This window comes from Sturnira hondurensis, unplaced genomic scaffold (genome assembly GCF_014824575.4).
Source record: "Sturnira hondurensis isolate 20B ecotype Veracruz unplaced genomic scaffold, ASM1482457v3 Scaffold0003874, whole genome shotgun sequence".
Lineage (NCBI taxonomy): Eukaryota > Metazoa > Chordata > Mammalia > Chiroptera > Phyllostomidae > Sturnira > Sturnira hondurensis.
In genome coordinates, this window is record NW_028076505.1 from 2,440,838 (window position 1) to 2,465,841 (window position 25,004).

A 25,004-nucleotide genomic window follows, 5' to 3' on the forward strand; every position below is an offset into this window, starting at 1 on the left:
TCCCTCGAGTCACCAGGGCACATCCCACCTCCCTGATGGCAAACCCACGGGGCCCCTGCCTGCATTCGGAGAACTGCCATGCCTGGTGCCAGTGCCCACTGGGGGGTGAGGGTGGCCAACAGCGCACTCCCTGCCCCCTGAACTTGGAAATGCCTAACGCCCCTGGCCTCGACAGTGGCTTCTGTCAGTGGGGGCAACTCTAAGGCCTCTTTCCACGTGACATGACATTTATTGCCCTCGAGTTCCTAAAGTTCCATTTACTTCTCTGAAAAAGAAACACTCCAACAGTTGTTCCAGAAACACCCAGGGAGGGGCAGCTGTGTGTGTGTGGGGGGAGCCTGGGAGCTGAGGGAGTGGCGTTTCAGGGGGTCGGCGGCCACGTCTGGAACAGAGGAGGCTGGCCATGCCTGGTGGTCAGCTCCTCGTCTTAGCCACTCCTTTCGACGACGGCCGCAGGGGCTCCTGGCCACTCTCGCCACCACCGCCGCTTTCAGGCAGTGGCTGCCAGGATGCGCAGCGCCGCTGGCCAAGTCCCATCGGAAAGCAAAACTTAGGGTGCTGGGGCAGTGGGCAGGCGGCAGGGGCGGGGATGGGAACAGCGCCCCAGCAGAAAGCTCGCTATCCTCTCTCCCCTGCTCCCTCCGGCTGAAGCACAGAGGTTTCCACAGGGGCCGCGGTTCCATTTCTTCNCGGCGGCCACGTCTGGAACAGAGGAGGCTGGCCATGCCTGGTGGTCAGCTCCTCGTCTTAGCCACTCCTTTCGACGACGGCCGCAGGGGCTCCTGGCCACTCTCGCCACCACCGCCGCTTTCAGGCAGTGGCTGCCAGGATGCGCAGCGCCGCTGGCCAAGTCCCATCGGAAAGCAAAACTTAGGGTGCTGGGGCGGTGGGCAGGGGGCAGGGGCGGGGATGGGAACAGCGCCCCGGCAGAAAGCTCGCTATCCTCTCTCCCCTGCTCCCTCCGGCTGAAGCACAGAGGTTTCCACAGGGCCCGCGGTTCCATTTCTTCTACGGGAAGTCCTCACGTCCGCACTAGCTGATCGCCTATTTTCCGTGAGTAGAGGAAGGGCAGCTCGAGGAGGAGAGCGAGCCCGAGGAGGACGAGCACCCATTCGAGGGCCACGCGCCGGCAACACTAAGACCTGCCAGGCCCTTCGCCCCCACTGGGTTTGGTCTGACCCCCAGAGAAACCCACCTTCCATGGCAGGGCTCAGGGCCCCGTTTCACAGAGGGAAATGAGGGGGCTCAGAAGGTGGTGGGACTAGCACCCGCAGGTCCCCACTGGGGGCCCCCGCCTGCTCCTGCCTCACCCCCACTGTCTCTCAGACCTGCTCGGTGAGCCCTCAGCCTGTGCCGGGGGCTGGGAACTGCCCCGACCACCATTGAGCTGCCAGCAGGTGAGGGTCTCTGGGGAGGGGGCTCCCAGCTGCAATCGGGTCTCAGCACCCCCATCACCTCTTTGTTTCCCCTGGATCGGCTCTCCTCCCCCCCTTAATGATGGCCCCAGGTGCTCGATGCCCCCCAGCTCCGGGCTCCTCCGCACTTTCCCCACAGGCAGGGAGCAGGGGAGCAAATGCCACCACTCCACCGCCTGGCCGGAGGAAACTTAACAGGGGCCCTGCGTGGGGCTGCACAAATACTCAGGGAGTTCGAATGAGCCCCAAGGGCCCGCCATGCCCCGTGGGAGCTGCCGGGAGAGGGCGCCGCTGCCACCACCTTGAAGTGGACGTGGATGTGGTCCCTGAGCACGTCCACGCGGAAGAACTTGCGGCCGCAGATCTCGCAGGTGTACTTCTTGTCGCCGTGGGTCAGCAGGTGCTTGTTCATGTTGCTCCTGCAGGAGAACACCTGGGGGCCGAGGGACCGGGCGTGAAGGCGCCTCACCCAAACGCCGGGCTTCGCTGGGGGAGCCACAACCACAAACACACAGTTTCCATTTTCTCTGGAAGAGGTCCAAACAATCTGGTAATGTTGCCACACGGCAGCAGGCTGGGCCGAGGTGCCACTGGCTGTCCAGCGGAGGCCATCGCTTCGCTAGTGTCCACATTGGGGCCCCAGCACCCCGTGGCTCACATGGGCTGCACGTGGCTGACTCAGAAACTGGACCCGAACACAGGCCAGTGGACATGCCCCCCAACCCCCCCTGCGTGCGGTGGTGAAGAGCCCCCTGGGGAACCCTCTGGGACCCCCCTCTGCAGCAGGTGCTCAGCATACTGAGGGGGACCCTAGTTCTCGTCCCAGGCACACAGCCGACCTCGGCACATTTGACAGTCGTGGGAGGTGAGTCTAAGACCACATGGAGACCAGGGAGCTCATTCACAAAGAATGCCAGCACTCTCTGTGGCCCAGACAGCAGTGCCAGCATGGGCTCCCGCATGGCAGGACGGGACCTGGGGCCCCGCTGACGGGCGGTGCACTTCTGGACATTTAGGGTCCAGTGTATCTGTGGAGTCGGCCTCTCTGCTGGCCCACCTCAGACGCACCCTGGACGAGTCTGCTCACGAGGGTGACATCACCTCTGCTCACACGGGGAACATGCCACAGAAACCAGTGGCCACGGGGCTGTTGGGCTGTCACTCAGAAATGCCACGGGGAGACCCGCCTCCCTCCTCCTAGAGCCTCGGGCCACCCACTTCTAAGCTCACTCACTGGAGACCCAGCCCAACGGCAAAAGACCAAAGTGACAAGGGGACTGATGAGTGGGCAGTGCAGCCCGGGGCCACCCGAGTGCCCATCTCCCCCGAACGTCACCCTGGAGACTCTGGGCAGGACTCTGAGCTGTAACGTAAGGAAACCTCGAGCACTGGGCCTCAGGCTGCCGGCCGCGCACGCGTTACCTTGCCACACACAGGGCATCCCGACGGCTCCTTCTTGTAGCGGACCGGGCTCTCACCACTGGTCTCCAGGTCTTCTCTCTTCACCCGCCGGACTCCTGAAAAGCCCGCCCGCCCCAGCGAGAGAGTCAACACATGACAGTGGTCAGTTCTGCTTCAGCCCAGCGTCACTTCCAGAGGACAGCAGACAGCTGCCTGCAGCGTGGGGACAAATGAACGAGTGGGTGGTGTCACCTGGGTGTGACAGGGGCCAGCACTGACCGCGGCGCCCACACGGCGAGAGCAGAGATGGTGTGTGCCTCCGGTTCGGTGACACGGTGTTTGCACCCGAAACACCTGGAAACCCGAGAGCAGTGAGCGGTTTCTGTTTCACGTGTGGAGGAGGAGTTACAACGAACGACCACAGTGGGGGGTGTGCACCCGACAGAAAGGTTCAGGGAAAAGCCAGGCTGCTCAGGGTGGCTCTGGGTACGCAGGCTTTTCATTAAAAAGGGGCCAATAGTCATCCTTCCAATTAAATCGGGTCAATCGGGATCGGGGTGCACACTCAGATGATAATAAAATCTGTATGGTTTTAAGGAATAACTGTTCATAAATGGGATCAAAACACTTTTAGAAGTTTGCATGAAGTAGGTTCTTTGAACAGGAGAGAGAAATTCACTTCTCATGGTCTATTTTTCTACACATTCTGGGACATTCCTCTGTAACATGGTGTGAAATGTGGGGCTGGATGTGAGAGCGCCTAAAACTACGTGGTCCCCACAGGCTGCCGTGCCGCGGGCACGCCAGGCCGGAGCGGGGCCTGCACTGACTCTGGTGGAGAAGGGGCCACAGAACGGCCACGGCAGCACTGCTCGCCCAGTGGGAAACAATGAGCGAGGCGTCACATGTAACACCAAGCTGTGACGCAACCCGGCGCAGGCATCTACCTGTCCATCGGGAAACACCAGCGGTGCTGATGGTGGCTGGCACGTAGGGCCGCACTCGGGACGTCACAAGCAGGCGGGGTCTGGCTCGACCACCCACCAGCCTAGGAAGTCCCAAAGCACAGGTCGGGACACAGAGGCCACCCAGGCACGACGCTTGGCTCGAGAGTCCCTGTGTGCACCCCGTCAGGAGTCAGAGGAAGAAGCAGTGCATCTGACGAGGCCACGTGAGGAACCGCCAGGTAAAGCGGCGGAGCAGTGGAGCCGTGACTCTGGGCTGGTTTAAGAAAGGCATGACGCAATGCATGTGCCCCTACACTTGCGTGGCACCGCCAGGCTTCATACACTACTTCCCAACAGGCACACACAGCAAGTCCCCACATAATGACGTCATTTCATCATAAGGTTGATGACGTGCGGAAGGATCTCGTTTCCATCAATTAGTCTGCAGTGGAGCTGGTTCCATGATGGGTCACTTCACTTAAAGCTGCAGAACCTGCCAAGAGCGGTGACTGGGGGCTTAACTGTACTTCATGTGCAATTCTTTAGAAAATGGTTTTTTCCCCCCAAACATTTAAGAAAAGGTGCTTCGCTCTGTGAGGGGCGACCAGCGGGGAGCAGTCTTGTTAGGGTAAAACGCAGGATGGCCAATAGAAACATGCCGCCCTGAAAGAAGGTGCACCGGGGCAGGCTCCTTACGGAGGCCTCTGGGGGAGGGTGCTCTACTCAGTGCTCACGCCCCCCCCTTCGGGGCGTTGCCCACACAGCTCAGGGTCGGACCCACCAGCCCCCAGCCCTTGTTTCCAGTCCTGACACGTTCCCCCGCTCATCCCATCACCGGACCCCTGAAGTCCACTGCTCTCTCCCCTGACCCCATCTTGGGGATCCACCGCCAGGACAGGCAGCCCCTGGGCCCCGAGCCTGCTCCAGATGGCAGGGCCAGGGGCCCCCACAGAGAGCCACGGAGCCAAGGAACATCAGACTCGGGCCCTGCCAGCGGGCCCGCCCGGAACACTGCTCCGTGCACGTGGCAGAAAGCATGTGCCCTGCACGTCTCATACACTGGTTTTCTCCTACCTTCCATCACGTCAAAAGCATTTGCTCACAATGTTAAGAAAAACCTCTGAGAAAAATGCTTTTAATGACTGCGTAACATGCAATCCTGTGAAGAGCCTGGTGTCCTTAACTCTTCCCCCCCTGGATACCTGGGGCACTTCTGAAGGGTCCCATTAGCACACGACTCTGCAGACCCGTCTCCCTGCCTGAGCCGAATTCCCACCACGCGATGACTCCGTTGGAGGGTGACAGAGCCAAACCACATCCAGAGAGCTGGTGACAACGTGGCTGCGGCCCACCCCCCCGCCCCCCAGGAGCCCAGCCCTCGGGCAGGTGTGCTCACCTTCCAGGTGCCTCCTCTGGTGGTCAAGCATGACATCCTTGCGGTAGAACATTTTGTTGCAGACTTCACAAGCAAACTTCTTGTCCCCATGCTTCTTCTTGTGCTTGGAGAGGTTGCTGTTGGTGGAGAAGAATCTGAAACACATCTCACATTGGAACGTCTTGTCATCTGTCCGGGAAGCAAGCAGACACAGCAGCTCTTAGGTGAGCAGTGTCAGATGGAGGCTCCATGTTGCGGCCGTGGCGTGGCAATGGGCGTGGGTGAAGGGCGGAGATGCGTGAGGGCCACCTGGCCAGGGAGCAGTGTCACCAGTGCTGCTGCAGCTTCTCCCCGGCACCAGGCCGGAGCAAACACCTAGCTCACCTCCTCCTACCACCGAACCCTGCCCCACTGCGCCGCCCAATGGCTCCTCGCCAGCGGTCACAGCGCTTCACCAGGGACTCTGTCAGTCCCCACACCTCGGTCCCACTGCACCCTCTCCCCCTCCACGTGCCAAGGACGTCCCTCGGCTCTCCTGGCTCCCCTGAAGGCCTGCTCTGGGTGGGTAAAGCAGCGTGACCATTAGGCACCTGCACCACGTGGCCACCTTTCCAGGTGTCTGTCTTTGCCTGACACACCTGGGCTCTCCCCTCAGCTCAGGGATCTCAGGGCCTCGTGCCCAGCATGAGCGTCCGGCCCTCTCTGCTTGTTCTCTGCTCCGCCCCTGATACCACTCCCACCACACCTCCCCCACAAGGCCAGTCATCTGCAGGCCAGTCACCTGCACAAGCCCTGGATGGCAGCCCTCACTGCCCACGGCCCTCCTGGAGCACCAGCACCAGGACTCTCAGGCCACAGGAACTCCCTGCAGGACCTTGTGCAGGTGGGCCTGCCAGTGTGGGTCACAGGACGCCTCCCCCTCCAGACCCAGACCCTCAGGTCATAGCACGTCACCCTCATTTCTGGGCCCTGGGCTCAGCCTGCTGACCTCTGTGAATGTCAGCAAATACCGCCAAACACGAGGACCCCTGAGGCCACCAGAAACCTGCTGTTTTCTGCAGTGAATCTGATGCAGGTCTCACTCTGCTGCAGTGGAGCCCTGGGTGTGTCAAAAGACCCCACGTCCAGGGCCCCTGACTGGGCTCTGCTGACAGGTGGGCCAGACCCTTTCCTGTGGGGCCGACATGGGCTCTGCGGGTGTCTGCAGCATCCTGTCCTGCCCCCAGCCGGCTGCGACAACCAACACATCCCAGGGGCTCAGGCCACAGTTCCCAGGTGGCCCCAACGCAGTCCAGATGTAGCCCAGGTGCACCGACATGATTGCCTGTACATACTCACTTGTACGCAGTGTATGTGCTTATGCAAACCTGTTCATCACCTTTACTTCGGTGGCTGCGTGACAGTCCACCTAGCTCACTTATCATAGTTGACTTCATTGTTCTGATACTGCAGATAACTCAATGCTCCTTAGCAACCCAGCTTTCCCCCCTTTCTGCTAAATTCCCCTAGCAGACCTTCGCAGGACTGGGACCACCAGACTGAGGGCGCCTGCCACCTGCTTTGTGAGGAGCCGTCTCCACCAGGCTGTGTTGTCAGATCACCTGCTACGCCCCAGTGAGCCCCACTCCGGGCGGCTGCATCCCTCCGCCTGGGGCCGGACAGCATGGGAGGTGCGGTGTGCGCTTGGGCTCTAGCTTTCCCTCTCACGAGTCCCTCCCAGTGCCCTCCCAGCCTGTGGCGAGAAGTCCCTGGTAACTGTCCCTGGCTCGGGCGTGGCCTCTGCCCACTGGGGTGGAGCTGCAGCAGAGCTGCCGGCGCCAGCACCCAGCCCAGGGCGGCTGCTCCCGCCACGGCACCCAGGCACTGTCGGGAATGCAGACTGTCTGGTGCCAACACTCTCTCCCACCAACAAGCCGGTGCCCTCGGGCTCCACGTTTATGATCTTGTGGAGTGAGTGCAGCAACAGAACAGAAGCCTGTTCTCTGGGCTCTGGCAGAGGGTGTGGGTGCAGGGTCACCTGAGACAAGATCGAGGATCTCTTGGGCAGCACCCCCCCCAACCTGCCGGGGGCCCGAAGGGCTATGTTTCGCTTCAGGGCCTGGACGGGAACCCTTGCTATTCTAGAGTCTGATGGCCAAGGGCAGTGCAGGGACAACTCAGAAGAGTTACCCCAAAGCCCTGTCACACCCAGGACAGGGTGTGGTGAGTGAAAGCTTGAGAAAAGCCCACCAGACTGCACATTCCAAAGCTCCTCCCTCACATCACACACGCTCTTGGTTTCACGGTCCATGGAACACACACATTTGCCTACAGTGAACAGGTAAAAAGTGTAAGGGTCTGCAAATACTGTTGTGCAGGAGCCCTCACAGCAGAACAGACAGACAAATGAACCGAACAAGGGGACACAGCAGACGCCCCGGGCCAGATGCTGGCAGAGGCAGGAGAGGCCGTGGAGCTTGTGCTAATGCTGCTAAGGCTCCCCAGAGACCCCCCGTAAGGAGAACCAGCACAGAAATACGAGTGATGCACACAGAGGGGTCGACAGGAAAGGGCTTGGTATCGGAGGCTAACCTGGTAGGTCTCTAAGCCGACTGCCACTGGTCCCCCCCTCTCCCGGGTGTGCTAGGGGTCCTAGAGAGAGGGAGAAGGCAAGTCACCCACGGCGCACAGGGAGAGCGCAGAGGGGACAGAATGGGGCTTTCTCAGCTGGCTGGGCTCCCACACCACTGCCTCCTGGCTGTGCGTGGGGATCTCTGTTTACGTGTGCTCGCCAGTCGCCGGCTCGTCCAGAGACGGTGCTCAGCACGCTTGTCCAGACCCAGGGAGACCCCTCCGCACAGGCTCACCCCAGCACGAGTAAAACAAGGTCCCATACTGGAGACTGGCGGGCAGAAGCGGGCTCACAGCAGCATGGTCTGGACACGGCGCTGCAGCGCCCTCTCCTGGCCGCTGGCGGTTCCACACCGAAGGCTAATGGCTATGGAAGACCCTGCCACAGGGGAGGGACAGGCACCCCGGCAGGCACTCCCCACCCCCTCTTCATTTCTCAGGTGGTCCTGGCACAACCGAAACCCCGCTGCTCAACACGCTTCTCGAGGGTGACGTGGGGCCTCAAATGTGGGGCATGTGCAACAGGAAGTGAGACAAGGAAGCTCCTGTGGACGCAGGGAGTTTCCCCCTGTGCCTTCAAACGAGCCGACGAGTGGTGGGAAAGGCTGGCAGTACGGCTGTTTGGTAACTCCATCTTTGCTCCCTTCTCGTGTCCGCGGGTTCCAGCCCGTCCCCTGGGAACCTGGACGGCGCCCGCTCACCTGTCCGGCAGTTGTGGAATTCCAGCGCGCTCTCGATGCGGAAGGTCTTCTCGCAGGTGCCGCACCGGTACCTGTACTCGCCGTCCACCTGGGCAGAGGGCAGCACGTCAGTGAGCAGAGAAACCCGAGGAGGTTGAAGCAGAACAAGCTTCCTGATGGAACATTCTAGCAACTGTCACGTGTGTGTGGTTTACGACGTTTCTCTATGACTCTCCTACTCAACTTGGGAAAATGACAATTTTTCCCTCTTCCCGACTGCCCTAGAAAGAGCACCCACATCCAGGTGCTGCACAGCCCGCAGCGGCCACCTGCTCCCCACCAACTCCTCCGAGCCTCCTCGTCTGTGCCTGGCCAGGCCACCGGAATGCGTCCCGAACTGCCAGGCCCAGCCATTTCGGTTCTTTCCTCTCTCCCGACTCCGGCTTCTCCCCAGGCCCTATTGGTCGAAGGCCCGTGTCACCCCGCGACCAGGAAGGAGACTCGAGGCTGCGCCCACCTCGTTCCTGCTGTGCTTGTACGAGACGTGCTGCTTCAGACTCTCCTTACGGCTGAACAGCTTCGCACACTCCTCACACTTGAACAGCTTGTCACCTACGCAACCAACAGTGAGAAGCTGACCGGACGGCAGGTGTGACGTGAGACATGTGTGCCCCGGAACCGCTGACCCGCAGGGGACTGGCAGCCCCTCGGCCACACGGCCGACGGCAGGGTGACAGACAGCGGGGACTCACCGTGCGAGCGCACGTGCCGGCTCAGGTTGCTGCTGTTCTGGAAGACCTTGCTGCAGGTGCTGCACTGGTAGACCCGCCGGTGCTCCCCCAGCTGCCGGACCAGCTTCCGCCGGATGCCGTGTCGGCTCGAGAGGATCAGACTCCTCTTGAGTGTGATGCTGCTGCTCTGATGATGGGGGAACCTGACCAGGGAGACAGGTGAACTGTGAGGCACCTGGGGCCCTGGGCTGTTGGGGGCCAGAGTTCAAGGCTACAGCTACCCTGGAAAGGGTCCTTCCAAACTGTCCCAACTTGATGGGAGAAGGCAGGTGACAAGCTCAGGCATCCCCCAGAGGCTGGGCATCCAGAGGAGGGGCACCTGGAACACAGAATGGTGCAGGAAGCGGTCTCTCCACCAGCCACACGCACTGGGCCGTTTAACTCCGGCCACCTGGGAGCCTCGGGCTCAGTCTGGGCTTCAGCTCAAGCAGCCACATCTGTGTGGCTTTCCTCACTGCTTTCTACTTTCCCTGGGCCTGATTTTTAAAATGTCTCCTCCTGTGAGTCACGGAAACCTTCGGGGCACTAAGATAGACCGTAAGTAAATAAACAGGTAACACCATTTCTAATGCGGCTTTGGTTTCAGTATTTCCACAGGTTTTCACCCAGGCACATTTGACAATGGTTAAGAGGAACTCCAAAAAGAGCCAGAGGGGAAAACAACTGCCACCAGCTTATTCAACTTCAGGGGGAAAAAATTACCCAGGAAAAACAACAAAAGACAAAATACACTTTTCTTGTTCACTAAAAGAAAAAGGGCCTGGCTAGTGGGGCTCAGTGGGTTGAGCGCTGGCCTGTGAACCAAAGGGTTGCCAGTTCAATTCCCAGGCGGGCGCATGCCTGGGTTGAAGGCCAGGTCAACTGGTCCATGTATCTCTTATACATCGATCTTTCTCTCCCTCTCTTTCTCCCTCCCTTCCCATCTCTCTAAAAATAAGTAAGTGAAATCTTAAAAAAAAAAAAAAAAGAAAAAGGAAAACACTGAGTAAGGTGCTGAATTTACAGAAGTTGAAATATGAAACTGCTTTATCATTATAGCCGAGAAGTGGAGGCAACCCGAGTGTGTGCCCACTGGAGCTGGAGTGGACAGCGTGGTCTGGCCACGTGGCGGAGTGTCACTCAGCCTTTAACAGAAGACCGCCCGACACAGGCTCCCACATGAGTGGACCTTGGGGGTCGCTCGCTGACTGGCGTAAGCCAGGTACAAAAGGACCATGCTGTGCAACCCCACTTACACGAGGTCCCTCCACTACTCAGATTCATAGACACAGAGAGTAGAAGGGGAGGGAATAATTGTTCAGTAAGTATAGTGTTTCAGTGTAAGGAAGATAAAAAAGTTACGAAGATGGACAATGGGGAATTTATGGGAATGTACTTAAAGACACTGAACTCTACTCTTAAAATGATTACGGGGATAGATGTCATGCTATGCCTATTTTACCAAAATAAAAATCCTTAAAAATTTCTCTCAGTGCCATTCAACTCCTGGGTTCTTGCTGCTTCCCCAGCTTGTCTGTCCCCACAAGACACAAACACCACCCCCGCCCATCATGAGGCCTTCCCACTGGGAGGCGCCCTCCCTCCCAAAAGGAGTCACGGCCACAGCGCTTCCGGTCTCCCATGCTGTGGCCGAACTCACTTGGGCACAGAAGTGGCATCGCTGGGGGTGGTGGCCAGCTTCCCCAGAACCAGCTCCACAATGTGCTCATCCGGGGTCGCAGCTGCAGGCTCATCTGGTGGCACCTCAGTGACGATCTCTGCCACTTGCTCTGTGCAGAAGGAAGGGGAAAGGCCACGTCACTGCCAGGGCGGGGACAGAACACAACCCAACCGAGACAGCACGCCCAAGGGCGCCGTAGCCGGGCCCATGACATGGGTTGCAAGATTTACACGGGTGAAAGGGAAGGAAAAGCAGCACCATTTTAGAACCCACACGTTTACCTGCACATACAGAAACACAAAACCATATTCTTAACTCAAAACCGGAGCTCACACCGCGACGCCTTTTTAAAACCATAGCAGTCATAGCGCCATTTCAATACCTCTCCAGGCCAACCGAAAAGACCACGTTGTGATAGTTTGTGGGATCTTGTAACTTAATACATTAGCCGAGACAGAGACTTAGAGATATTAATTTTATCACTAGATAAGCCACCTTGAGTACGTTCCAAAGCAGATAACCAGTCAGTGCAAGAGTGAGCTACAAAGCAACGGCAGTGGTAGGGGCGCCCAGACCTCTGGACAGACAAGGCGTGGGGAGACCACACAAAACGTGAGCACCGCTCCCACCACTTCGTCCACCGTGCGTCTTCCCAGCGCAACTCCTCACCGGGAAATAATCACATCACAGCTCTGCCCCTTTGCTGGCCCTCCCTGTTCAGACGGGGGGAGGGGGATCAACCTTCTCCCGCCCTACCAGCCCCACGCGGGCCCACAGAGTGGGCTGCGCACCGGCCAGCAGAAGGAACCCTGGAGTGTAACGGCAGCACAAAGAAAGCAGCCCGGGGGTCAGCTGAGAGGGCAGCGAGGGGCCCCATGGCACGAAAGGGTTCAAGGTCCCTCTAAACTCAACTGGGGATGTTGTCACAGAGAATCAGCTTCTGCCGGGGCCGGGAAACACACTATGTGCCCACACCTGCAGGTGACGGAGGAGTGGACGCTGGGGTGTCCACAGAGTGCACAACACTGCCTGGCCACCAAGGGGGAGTGGCTGAAACCCAGCATGGACGAGTCACCCCATATGCCACCTGCGAGACACCTCACACGGAAGGAGATCGTTCACATGAACTCCTGGGTGGGCAAGACCGATTCACAAGAGACAGGACAGAGGGGGGGAGTGGCTGGGAGAGGGAGAAGTTCTTAGGGCCAGGTGCTGCTTCCATAGGCGGACCTACCGGCCCAAGTTCACAACCTGCACACTTTGGAGTACAACTATATCATGTGTAAACCGTACTCCAAAAGAGCTAATTTACAGAAAAAGAGGACTTAGAGTCCATGTCCGTGTAGGCTCCCATTGCCCCATATGCAGGTGACAGGTGACATGGCCGCAGGTCCCTCCCAGTCTCCCAGGACCAGCCCTCACCTGCGGGCTCCTTGCCTTCAATGATGACCAGCGGCTGCTCTGGCTTTGAGGCTCTGGGTTTTCTCCCTCTTCGAGGCTTTTTCTTCAGCTCTTTGGCGGAACCGATGCTCTTGGGAACCGCGGGAGGCTCCCCCTGAGACGTGTCCGGCTCCTTGTCCGGAGCCCCTTCCTGTCGGCTGGCCGGGGCAAGGCTTTTGGTTTGTTCCAGGTGGCCCAGCAGGTGCTCTGCGGCAGAGGGAGGCATGTGCCAGGTGGCGTGAGGACGCCCGTCAGTGTGGCCGCCCCACCCATCGGTCTGTTGCTTTGGTTGTATTTGCCCATTGTGTGCCCTCTGCACAGGTGGGTAAACTTTATTTCCATTGCCTTTGAAAATAAAGCATTCCCGCTGTACCAAACGCGACTAGGACTTTAAAACGTCACCGAGGTGATAGAAACAGAGCAGGTTCACCGCACAAGGGTGTGTGCAAGCTAAAAGTTTGTGTGCACGCGTGTGCAAACAGAAATATCAAAGGATGCGTGAGGACGTGAATAATCTCCAGATGGAAACATGTCAGGCCATTGTAACTTTCTTCTTTCGACTTATCTGTATTTTGTAATTTTTCTACAGTAAGTATATAGTATGATTACTTAAAAATGTAACCTCTAGGAGGAATGAGAAACATTCAAGCAATGTCTTTAAAATCACTGCACAAAAGCAAAAAACCCTTTGCTTTATTTTCAACTGAAAAAATGGACGCCCTCAGAGACGCCCCAAGCCGAGAGACCCGGACGAAACACAGGAAACAGGTGGCAGAGGTGGGTGCAAAGGTGAGCGTGGCCAGGCTCCCAAGGGCAGGTAAGCGCGGTTCAGACTGGCGGGGTCTCAGGGCACCAGCAGGCAGGAGGAGGGAGGACCCACAGGACGATGGGGACTGACGCCCTCAAACGCACTGGGGCCACGGCCGGATTCAACTCAGCCATGTTGAACGGGTTCAACTCCGGCGCCATGTAGGAAGTTCATGGCACTGGTGTTGTACTTGGGGACACTGTGCTGGCAGAGTGCCCACACAGAACGAGTGAGAAAGAGAAACTCCACAACAAACGTGACACCGGTGGGAGAGAGGGTTTGGCAGCCGGGCGGGCCCCACGCAGCAGAGCAAGCTAACACTTGCCCAGCGGAAAACACTCGGAAAGACGAAATCCAATCAGAGCCTCCCCGGACTGTAACACACCGCTGAGCTTAATAAGCAAAAGACCGAGTGACGCCAGACGCCCAGAGGGCACCTTCAAGCCAGAGCACAAAAACACAAGCTGAGGGGGGCACTGGGCGGAGGGCCTGGTTTCCTCGCACGCAGATCTCGGGGCACAGGCCGTGGAGCCGAACTGCTCCGGGAGGCTGGGGAGCTCCCAGCAGCCGTGCGTCTTGCAGTCTAAAAGCGTGGTATGCAAATGACAGCACATATCTCAGGGACCAACCCAGGACTCTGAAAAGCCTGACGCCCGCCCCACGCCGCCCTTACCGTTCAGGAGCGGCAGCCCCAGGAAGGTGGAGGAACACACCTTGCACGCCCACTGGCTCGGCTCCGACTCCACCGGGGCGCTGTTCTCCGGGGCGCCTGCAGCTTCCAAACAGAGACAAGGCAATCCACAGTGGCTCCTCTGCCCCCGAGGGCCCCGCCCCGCAGAGGGTGCACCTGTCCTCCCAGGTGACAGCCACAGCGGCCATTGCTCACAAGCACTTTCAAGGGTCCAGCTGCCACTCTGTGCTGAGTTTTACACGCACGGACTGACTGGGTCCTCGTGAATCTCCCCATTTCTCAGATGAGGAGACTGGGTACAGAGAGGCGGAGCCACAGCAGCCTCAGGCAGGGTCTGTCTCCTGTCACAGAAGCCTGTCTTCCTCCGACAAGCCAGCCCCGTGGGGCCAGGCGGACCCTTCAAACGACCTCAAGGAAAAAATGCATCCTAAAGACGAAATCAAACTCCTCCGTCTCTTATCAGCTCACCACGAGAGAGTGGGACCCAAATAGGGGCCAGTGAGCCCTGAGGCCAGTGTGGCCATAGCTTCAGCCCGGCTCTGTCCACCACACTGGGCAATGACAGGAATTCTGTGCGACTGTGCAGTCCCAGATGGCGATGACATGTGCTAGTGCCCCAGGGGACTGAATTTTTAATTCTATTCCACTTGAATTTAGATTTAAATAGCCCCCTGGGGCAGGTGGCTGCTGTCTAGGGCAAGCCTCCGGTCCTTCTTCCTCGAAGAACCACAGGGGCCAAAGGAGGGAGAAGGTGACCAGGGTCCACGGAAGACAGAGGGAGACCCTGGCTGGGAGGAGGGAACTGCAGCCTCCTTTAAAAAATGCCTGAGGAGACCACCTGGAGGGTTATCAGCGGGGAGGGGGCGGAGGGAGGATGGGGGAAAAGGTGCAGGGGGTAAGTACCATAAATGGTAAGTAGAAAATAGGGGGAGGGTAAGAATAGTATAGGAAATGGAGAAGCCAAAGAACTTATATGTACGGCCCATGGACATGAACTAAAGGTGGGGGGGGGATGCTGGTGGGAGGGGGGTTGCAGGGTGGAGGGGAATAAAGGGGGGGAAATGGGACAACTGTAGTAGCATAATCAATAAACTACATTTAAAAATACTACTGATGCTCTTATGGGACCTAAATGTTGGGGATGGGACCTCTTGTCCCAGCCTGGTTTCTCTGAACCCCGCCTAGCAGCTTGCCCACGCTGGCCTGGGGCCCCAAAAGCCATCACCACCATGTCCAGCCCTGTCACTGTATAGCCTGTGTTGACACTCACAGGCCACGTACGAAGCAAACTCCTGGGTCCTTAATTATATCATCCAGAAATACAACTGCACAGGCTTTCAGTTTGGGGGGTGGGGGTGGGGCGGAAGCACAGCCCTTTCTGTATCAAAAATGAGCAACTAGGTCCCAAAGAATGGAAGAAAAAGATGTCAACCTTTGCTATAACTGTTTACATGCCCTTTCTGAGTCCTTACAAGATTTAAAAAAGAAGAAACACAAATGCACTATGAAAGTTTTGTTATACTAAGAACAAAGAGCCCACAGAGGGTTGGGAGTGAGCGGTAGGGGAGGCAGGAGGCTGTGATGGGCGGCCCCGCCCTGGCCTCTGCACGGCCCTCTGGGAATCCCCGCTCAGAGTATCGAGTATCGGGACATCAAGACAAACAGGGGTCAGAGCCAAATTCCCGTTTCTCACTCACCTTCTCAAACACACAGGCTTCTAAAAGGAAAACCACCCTTGCCCAGGAGAGTCCCAGAAAATGACGGGACACGGGTTGGCTGGAAGGTGACCCACGTGTACCAAGGCTCATCTCCTGAACAACGTCACTACCGTGAACGTGAGTTCAACTGACATGAAGCAAGAAACCCCTGAAGCTGGGTCAGCAGGACTAACGAGAAGAACTGGCCATGACGACTGTCCCCTCACCAGGGGAAGGGCTTCATGTCCCCAAAGGTAAGCATTTTTAAGGAAGAAAATAACCAACAGCCAGAAGGCAATGCCTAATGGCCAACAAAAGAGCAGTGTCTCCCCAAAGTGTGACACCGTGGCCATGAAGCAATGCCACAGAGACAGTGACAACAGGGACGTGCTCACACCAGGGGCGAGGAGAAGGTGTGCGGGCAAGTAAGAGTGAGCAGCACAATGGCACGTACGGCAGGACCCACCTGGGCAAAAACGCACGGCTTTTTAAAGCAGAAAAAGAAACGGCGGAACACGGCGGGCAGAAAGGAGCTCGCCAGTCTCCAGGGCGCTGCGGAGAAGCCGTCTCCGGGGGAGGAGCAGGTCCTGCCTGCCGACCATGGTGGGGCTCGCTCAGCTGCACCCACCTGGCAAAGCTCTCGGACCTGCACCCTCGAAGTCGCCAAGTTACTGTACGTCAACTACTCGTCCCCGGTGCTGCTTTAAAGAATACTGGACAAACCAGTCAAAAACGCCAAGCCACGGAGTTCGAATGTTCTGTGTGATTTAAAACACACGCCCACATGCACATGTGTGCACGCCTCACCTTTTTCTTCACAAAGGCAGTTTTGGAGGTCCAATGTTGGTGGCTGACCCTGAGCCCTATAGCCGTCTGCTCAGACCCACTATGGTGGCCAGTAACTTTCGCTATGTTCAAAATATGCTTGTCATTTGTCCCAAAACAGAAATCCATAAACGGTATGGCCAAAATTTCAGAGCACCTAAGTTCACTGTTCTGGGGTGACCATGCCTCCCAGCCTACGCTGGCTGTGCCATCACTAACAGCGTCCCACATTCTCAGAAGCCTGCAGGAGGGACCATAGTCGCCCTCGTAATCCTGACTGCCAGTGCTTGGACAACACAGCACCGGGCTCACATCCTCACAGTCTGTTCTCTCAATAATCAGCTCCAGGTGAAACATCTCTCCGGCAGGCAAAAGCAAATGGAACAACTGTAACTCGAATAAGTGGCACCAGCCTTTGCTTTGACCTTGACTTTGAACATCATGAGGGATGGACCATCATCCAGGACATAAGAGACAAGGTCAGCCTCTAATACCCCAAATCCTGACGTGCAGTCTGGGCTGCTTTCAGGCACACACGGTGTCAGCTGCTTGGGCCGTGAGGCATCAGGGACATGAGGAAACCAGGTCAGAAAGAGCCCAGCAGCCCTGGCTGGTGTAGCTCAGTGGATTGAGCATGGGCCTACGAACCAGAGGATCGCGGTTCGATTCCCAGTCAGGGCACATGCCTGGATTGCAGGCCAGTTCCTGGCAGGGGACACACGACACATTGTGTGTCCTCGGCAGAGGCAAACATACATTGATATTTCTCTCCCTCTCTCCTTCCCTTCCCCTCTAAAGACAAACAAATAAAATATTTAAAAAGAAAGAAAGAAAGAAAGAGCCCAGCAGTTGTGGGGAGTGCCTGGGGAGGACAGCGTGGCATGCTGGGAAGTGCCGTCTGACCCAGTGCAGTGCCACAGCGGTGCCTCCCTTGGGGGCCAGGTGCCTGGTTGTAGCAAATCCTAGAGGGTGGTGGAAAGCCATCGGTCTCTCCAAATTCTTTCTGTCCAGTTCACTGTTGAAGTAGGAACACCCCACAGAGCCCAGTCTTCCTGTGATACCTCTGGGCAGGGGTTTACCCCCCCTGCCACACTTCCTTTATCTCCCTGCTGCCACCAGACTGGCAGGGGGCCCTCTGGTGCCCCCAACATTCCCATGGACACCCTGGGGGCTCCCCACTCCACCAGTGCCCACCCAGCCTGCAGTGGGCTGGAGCGGGACCCCCCCATACTCAGGTCCACCGGAAGCTTTGGATAGAGCCTCTGCAGTCGTCATTAGAGGTGAGATCAGGCTGGTGTAGGGTGGGCCCCACACCCAGTGACTGTTGTCCTTATAAGAACACAGGGACACAGGGAGAGGCCTTGTGAAGCCACAGCAGGGACCAGAGTGATGGAGCCACAAGCCATAGAACACCAAGGGATGCCCGCAGCCCCAGAACCAGGAGAGAGGCTGGAAAGGATGGTCCCTGGGCCTCGGGAAGGAACCAGCCCCGCCCCCACCTGGATCCCGGACTCCTGGCCTCCAGGCCGTGGGACAATCTCTTCCTGTTGTTTGGGCAGCGTCACAGAGTCCTCCCCTCACACAGTGCCGGGCGTGTCACCCAGGGCAGCTCACCAGACCTCAGCCACATGAACACACACAGGACAGACAGACCTTCTGAATGAGGAGGCTCTTGCTCTGGAGCCCTTGCCTATCACACTGGTTTTGTGACAAAAAGGAAACAAGTCATTCACTGCGGCAGTCCTGCCACTAGGGGGCGTTGGGGCAATAATCTTCCTGGCAACCAGAAACAGGTCTCCCCGATGGCACCAGGTGGAGTGTGTGCCAGTGCAGCTAGGACGGGTGAAAGACGTCCAGCGTCAGCCATGTCCCCGGTCTCTCCAGGGGGTCTGTGGAGAGGGCCCACGCCACCAGCCACCAAGACCCACAGGCAGGAGAGATTTAAACTCAATGAATGGGTCTCCTTCACGAAGTGATGCCAGGACCCTGGTTCTCCAGACAGGACTGATTCGCTTTTCCAATAGGAAGGCTGGGTTTGGGCCAATTGCACATGTGATTCTCACCAGGTCTTTCTCTGAATGCACACACATACATGCTTGCACACAGATACACGTACCCCACATTCTGGAGACGGCTGTAAGGGGGACTGCACAGCCCCAGAGCCAGACCCTCCATCTCCTGCACTGTGATGGGGCAGGCTCCTCGCCCTCTCTGTGACTGGTTTCCTCTGCCCCAAACCAGAACAGCACCCAGCCTCAGAGGACCAGGAGGAGCTGCCGTGTGGGGAACCTGGAGGGGGCGGGGGGAGGAAGGACTGGTACACAGCTGGCCGTGTCCAAGGTTGGGGCTTATGGCAGCAGAGCCGAGAGGCATGACTCCCCACCAGCAAGCGTCTGGCTTAGGGGCGAGCTCTTCCGCTACCGGCCTAGACACTTTCCAAGCAGAACAGCAGACCCAGCCACGTGGGATCAAGACCGCCCCTTTGCCCTTCCCACACCCAGCCAGCACAGCCCCTCACTGACGTCAGGCCCCAGCCCGCATGAGGCCACCACATACCATGGGCCGCAGAGCAGGCCTGCTTCAGCATGGGCTTGTCCATCTTCTTGGCGTAGAAGGCTGCGTACCACACACGCAGCTCGGTGCCTGGTGGGATGTCCCTGGAGGTGGTGAAGTACACGTCACTGCCGTGCTGGTAGGCCGTCAGGTTCTGGTGCGCAGGTTCCGCCGCCGGCCGCACCAGCATCATCCAGTTGCAGTCGTCCTCGTTGGAGGTGTCGAAGCACACAGGGTGCCCGTCCTTCTGGAACACCTGGGAGGCACCCACCGAGGAGGGTCTGGTTACCACCAGTCTGCAAGTCAGCGTCTGTGTGTGTGTGTGTGTGTGTGTTGGGGGGCGGGGCTGAGCAACCAGTCCAGATGGTGCTACATTGGGGGCCAAGTCAGGCCCCATACCCATCCCATTTGGAGGGTTTATAGTAGTTCGGAGGGTCTCAGACAGGTCAGGCTGGTTGTGGGCGAGAGGGAAGTGGCAGATACAGGGAAAGACCCAGGTATCGCTGCGGAACCTGAGCTCCGTGCCTGGCCCAGGTGTCGCTGGTACACTTGAGTTCCATGCACGGTTCAGCTGGGGATCAGGATGCCTGATTTTGACCTGTGGTCCCGATGGGTGGCTGAGTAGTTCTACTCGTGGTTCAGGGGACAGCAGGACACCTGAGGCACACTCCAAGTCCCAGAGTTCCCGGGAGACCCGAGTTCAATGCTTGGCCGAGCTGGGCAGGGGGACATCTGAGGTCTCAAGGTCCACTCATGGACAAACTAATCAGCTGTCCAGAAGGCATGAAAACACCTGAGTTCACACTTGGTCTAGTGGCATTAGGACACCTGAGTTCTCTTCCTGGTCCACGTGCCGCTGGATGTCTGAGCTCTACACCTTGTCCAGGTGTCAACGGGACACCTGAGTTCCACGCACACCCTCGCTGGGAACTAGAATCACTGAGTTCTACTCCTCACCCAGGTGGGAAATGGACACCTGAGCTCGACCCCTGCCCATGCCCCAGCTGGGAATCGGGACGCCTGAGTTGTACTCAAGGTGCAGGTGTCATTGGGATGACATCCTTGGGATGACATCCTTGGGATACCTGGGCTCTACAGCTGGGCCAGGTGTCATCGATTCTCCCGAGCTCTATGCATGGCCCAGGTGGGAACTAGGGTGCCAGGTCGTACTCGTGGTCCTGATGGGCATCAAGACGACTGAGTTCTCCCGGTTCTGTTACAGGGTATTCAGTGACTTAAGCAAAGTCCCCTGTCTTTCTAAGATGTGCCCTCCTCTCTAATACAGCACTGTTCATTATGGATTCAATGCAAGCAGGGATCAGGGGGAGAAACAAGTGTTTTGAAGTTCAAAGCAAACACACAAGTACAGGGTTCCCGTGCCCTACTTTCTGATGCAAGTGTTCCTCCCTCACTGCAGGAGAAAACTCTCTCCCTTCTCCTGAGCTTTCCCCACAGGGGCTCCCCACTGCTACTGAGCTGGAGGCCCCTCTGAGGAGGGAGCCCTCAGAAACTAGGGAGAGGGCAAGAGGGCCACTGGGTACCTGGAGACCCCAGCTGCTGTGGGGGTGTGCTCCCAGTGGGCCTCTGCCCTCCCTGCAGGGGGCAGAAAGACGCCCCGGCACACAGGGCTAGGCACTGAGCTGGGGCCGGCAACAACTTGTGCCAGATGCGGTCCTTCAGCATCAAGTCACCAAAAGAAACCAAGAGGCACACAAAGGATGGTTCCAAGGGGCCTCGGCCCACGGAGACGGTCCCGTGTGGCCCGGGTGCCCTGCAGGCCAGTGGCCAGCAGCCTCGCTTTCCTCCTCTCTCTGGTAAATAAATCAAGTGCCCTTCCTTTTCCCTTGCTTTGCTGACATCGGCCTCGCAAGTTCCATTTTCCAAGGACTGCCCCAAACCTGAGGTCATCGACTTCGTCTCCGTCCCAAAACGTGGTTTCCCGCTCAGGGTCTCCAAGGCAAGTCCACCTCTGCAGGTAGCTGCGGCCCGACCAGTGCCCTGCCCTGTTCCCCGTGGTTCCTTCTCAGGCTTGCTCGGGGCTGGTACTGCACTGGGCATAAGGACAGCCCGCGAACAACACCTGTGTCCCCTGGCCTTGAGGGTGCCCACGGGCCACACTTTCAGTGTTGTAAGCCATCCCTGTGACTCTATTTCACTTTTCTCCATTTCACATAAGAGCTGCCCCATCCCAGTCTGCCGGGTTTTCAGAGCTGCCACACTCTGTGTCGGGGTCCATCATGATCTTCCCTTTGGGAAGAGCCGGGCAAAGGACATGCACTCCGCACAGGTGTGGTGGCAGCTGTACCAGCGCACTGCTGCAAGAAACCACAGAACTGCCCACCCCTACAGCCTGTCACATCCTCCTGGGTCATAACAGAAGTGAGGGCAGCATCTGGGTCTCCTGGTGCCTACGTTTTAAATACACTCTCTTCAGCGTTAGCGAGCTGGAAAATGACAAAATGCTGACTTGACTTTGATGCTCTGGTGTCATGAAAAATGAACTGAAAGAAAAAAGGGGGAGATTCTGCTGGAAAGTAAGCAGAACTGCACTAGTCGGAGCTGTTTCCAGGACACCTGAAGGCCACCAGCACTCTGGCCACGGTGCCCACTCGCACGGAAGATGGTCACGAAGCACCCGGTTCCTCGCACCATCGGCACGGCCTTTACCTTCAGTGGAAACGCGGACTCCTTCTCCCATTTGGCGACTCTCCGTGACTCGAAGGGACCAAACTGGGTCCGCTTGACGAGCTGTGTCACAGCAAACACGCCTTCAGCTCCATCTTCCAGTCGTCTGATCTCCAAGTTGGAAGGAAGGGACGACCTGAAAATGGAATGAAGTGAGTCCCTGAGCGCCACTGGCTGGAGCCAGGCCCGCACCCAGACACAGGCAGCGAAGCTAAATGAAAAGATCACTGTCACCCACCACCCAGGACACTCCACAGAGGGCCATTTGCTAAAGGACGGCCCCAGTCCCCACCCGTCCGAGGCAGAGCCAGCATACTCATGTCTGGGTGCGGGGTGCAATGAGCCAACAGGCACAGCGCAGACAGCCCTCGCCCACAGAAGCACACAGTCCGGGAAGGAGAAAGACCACAGCAGCCCCAAGACCAGGTGCCACATGGAAAGTTCCACAAGAAAGACAGGAAAAGCCAGGGCATTCCAAAGGCCGGAAAAGGGCTCCCACTGGGCTGAACAGGCTGCTTTCGTGGGAGATGCAGCCTTTTTGAGTGAACTAGGAGAACATCAAGGGTGCGGCGCCGGAGGAGAGGGCACGGGGCCGAGATGCTAGCGTGTGCCAAAGCCCCAGCGAGGGACCCAATCACGGACGGTCCTGCTGTGGGACTAAGCGTCCCCAGTGAGTTCTGAGGGCAGCAGCAGGCAGCTCTCTTTGGGGGAGAGCTGATCCAATCTCTACGAAAAGATAGGAATCTCTTTGTTTTGAGAAGGTAAGTCACAGTGAGAAAAAGTAAATAAAGAGGCTGGATGACCAGTTGGGAGGCTTCTAGAAATAACACTGATAAGTACACGTCTCCACGTGCCAGGCACTAGACCGCGTATGACACAGTGATTTTACAGGGGCACCGTTACTCTGCTTGCTCCACAGACGAGACAAGGCAACTGAGGTACAGAGAGAACACCTCATCCAAGCACAGAGAGTCAGACATAGCCGACCTGGGCCATGAACAAGCGGCCACTCAGCCCTTGCTCCCGCCCACCGGATGACCCGGCCCCCACAGGGACACACGGGGTGGCAGAGCCACCGAGCCCCCTGACGGGATCTGCAGGTACTAATCCGCAAGCTGCCTGCACTCACTGCCACGCCCGCCCCACTCCACCCAGCCAGGCCCACAGTGGACATCTGTCAGCAGGAGGGCAGGCCCAGATCGGGCCACAGGGGCACCCTGCGGGCAGACCCGCCACGTGGCCATCGCTCCTCAACCCGTAAACCAGTCCGACCAATCGGTCCTTCCGTGGTGCTGGTCCGGGTCTCGCCTGGCCCCTCAGAGGCACCAACCAGCTACGAGCCACCCGCTCTGCAGCCTCAGAAACATGCCTGGCTCCTCCTGGGGATGCACGACGCGGCCCCCAGGGGGACAGAAGTCACAGACGCCGTGCGAAGCCGAGGGCAGCCCTCCTCACTAGCGTCTGCCCTCCCCCTTCGGCGGCGTCCTCCCTGCTGGTGGACGTGGAGGCCGCCAGCCCCTCACTGCAGCCGCCACACAGACTGCCCCGTTGGCCAGGCGGAACTGTAGGAGCAGCCAAGGCAGTCACTCACCTGGCCCTGCTCAGCACAAAGGAGTCCTTGACCATGACCACGGGGCCCAGCTCAGGACACTCGGAGTCGTGGTACTGACTGCAGTCTTCACACCCTGCGGAGAGACGTCCAGCATCAGGGCAAGACACCACACAGACACCGCTCGGCTCCAAGCCCTGTTGGGACACTCGGACTCCCCGCCCATCGGGGGGACTGACCTGCCCCCCACATGGGACACGCTCCCCAGGGAAAGGCCCAGCTCTGTGATAGACCCATTCCAATGGGTCTTCCCAAGGAACTGTGATAAACGAAAACTCACCCACGTCACCCGTTTACGGTAAGTCTAACGCACTGTAAGTCGCTTTCCATAGCCCTGGGTTACTTTTCTAGATGAACCGCTGCCCCCTGCGAAGTGCCCTTTGCTGGGGATTCTGGGAAAGACGAACCTCTTACAACTACACCCCTGCCACGTGTCTCTCATGTAATAAATCATGTTTCTTAAGGCAAGTAAAGTCATTTCAACCAAAAAAGAAGCAGCGCTTCTGCACTGGAAAGACAGTGTGGACCCGAGGACCCGACTTTGCCCCGACAGCCAGCGCCACACCGCCGGCGCCGGAGGGCAGGCTCGGCCACTCACAGATGAACATGATCTCCTCGCTGCCATCCTCGGCCATCGCTGCCACCTGTCAGGACACGAGACAGTGTTGTTAATGACGGGCTTTTTGACAAAGCGCTTCTGAAGGAAGTCCCTGTGCACCGCCTCCGGCGCCCGCGGGTCCCAGTGGCCTGCAGTGGGTCCCCATATGGCAGGACGGGGCAGAGGGCCTTCGTGAATTCAGATTTTCACCTTTTTAGATTAGCCATGCTTCCACTTGTAAAATAAATACATCACCATGTTTTAAGAGCCAGTTTTCACACTGCCACTCCCCCCCTCCCCCGCCACATTGGACAGTGAATTCTTCCAGGACAACCGTGTCTACAGCACCCTCTGTCCTCCTTCAGCTGCCGGGTGCTGCCTGAAACCCATGGGCCTAAAGCAACCACGACATCGCGGAGGAGGGCCCCCTGCTCACCACAAAACCTCGAGTCCGACCCGGTCACCCCGAGTTCCTGATCATCCTTTGAGGTACAGCTCAAGAGCCACCTCCACCTCGGGCAGCTGAGCTTACGCCCCCTGCATACTGCAGGGTGGTCTGGACATGTTAACTCTGGAGCCTGGAAATAAGAAGGCTCACCTCACGCAGCTCTCGGGGAGCAGAAAGGGCGACACGGCCAGCACGTGCCGCTCCATAATGATCCCCCCTCCCACACCCTCCATCCCCAGAGGGGCCAACCCAGCACACCATCCCACATCCCTTCTCGTCCCAGCACCTGTGATGTGGACACCTTTTGGGGAAGGGGTGCAGGCTGGCGCTTCCTGAAGGCTATTCCACAAGGCACCCCTCTCCTAGGAGCTCAAAGCATGACACACAGACAAAGCTAAATCCAACGAAAACTGGGATTTGCCCAACACAGGTCTGCATCGGCAGAGACGAGAGCAGGGTGGAAAAGCTCCTGGTGGCAATGAGTTAATTAGGAAACAAGGCAGAGACAGGAATGCCGATTTGCCCTCAAGGTGCCGAAGACAAATAACCAGGGGGCATTTTGTCCTGCAGTGTCTATCTCCCCTGGCCACACCCCGCCTTCTCCCACCTGGATGGTGGCTCTCACACCCTGCCCTGGCGGGCCCAGAACACGAGCCCAAGCGAGTAACTTGCCAAACGGAATCTGAAGGCCTTCCCGCTGTTCCTGGGAGCAAACCCAAACCCAAACCCACCAGCCTCCTGTGCCCACCTCCCCAGCACTGACCCTCTCCG

General features: G+C 58.0%; 1 protein-coding gene across 4 annotated transcripts in view; it reads right to left on the minus strand.

The window, feature by feature from the left end:
- Positions 1-25,004, minus strand: part of PRDM15 (PR/SET domain 15) — a 61,718-nt gene that overhangs the window by 23,472 nt on the left and 13,242 nt on the right. For 3 of the 4 annotated variants that reach the window (XM_037043007.1, XM_037043008.1, XM_037043006.1), the window contains exons 2-15: positions 23,786-23,831; positions 23,170-23,263; positions 21,561-21,714; positions 18,897-19,149; positions 13,801-13,902; positions 12,302-12,526; positions 10,859-10,988; positions 9,181-9,362; positions 8,946-9,040; positions 8,450-8,537; positions 7,710-7,769; positions 5,160-5,327; positions 2,838-2,932; positions 1,717-1,848 (exon numbers count right to left, since the gene is read on the minus strand). In XM_037043007.1, coding sequence (XP_036898902.1) covers positions 1,717-1,848; positions 2,838-2,932; positions 5,160-5,327; positions 7,710-7,769; positions 8,450-8,537; positions 8,946-9,040; positions 9,181-9,362; positions 10,859-10,988; positions 12,302-12,526; positions 13,801-13,902; positions 18,897-19,149; positions 21,561-21,714; positions 23,170-23,263; positions 23,786-23,822 — 1,815 coding nt within the window. In that variant the 5' untranslated portion in view covers positions 23,823-23,831. The remainder of the gene's footprint in view (positions 1-1,716; positions 1,849-2,837; positions 2,933-5,159; positions 5,328-7,709; positions 7,770-8,449; positions 8,538-8,945; positions 9,041-9,180; positions 9,363-10,858; positions 10,989-12,301; positions 12,527-13,800; positions 13,903-18,896; positions 19,150-21,560; positions 21,715-23,169; positions 23,264-23,785; positions 23,832-25,004) is intronic. The other variant, XM_037043009.1, reaches the window with a different exon arrangement.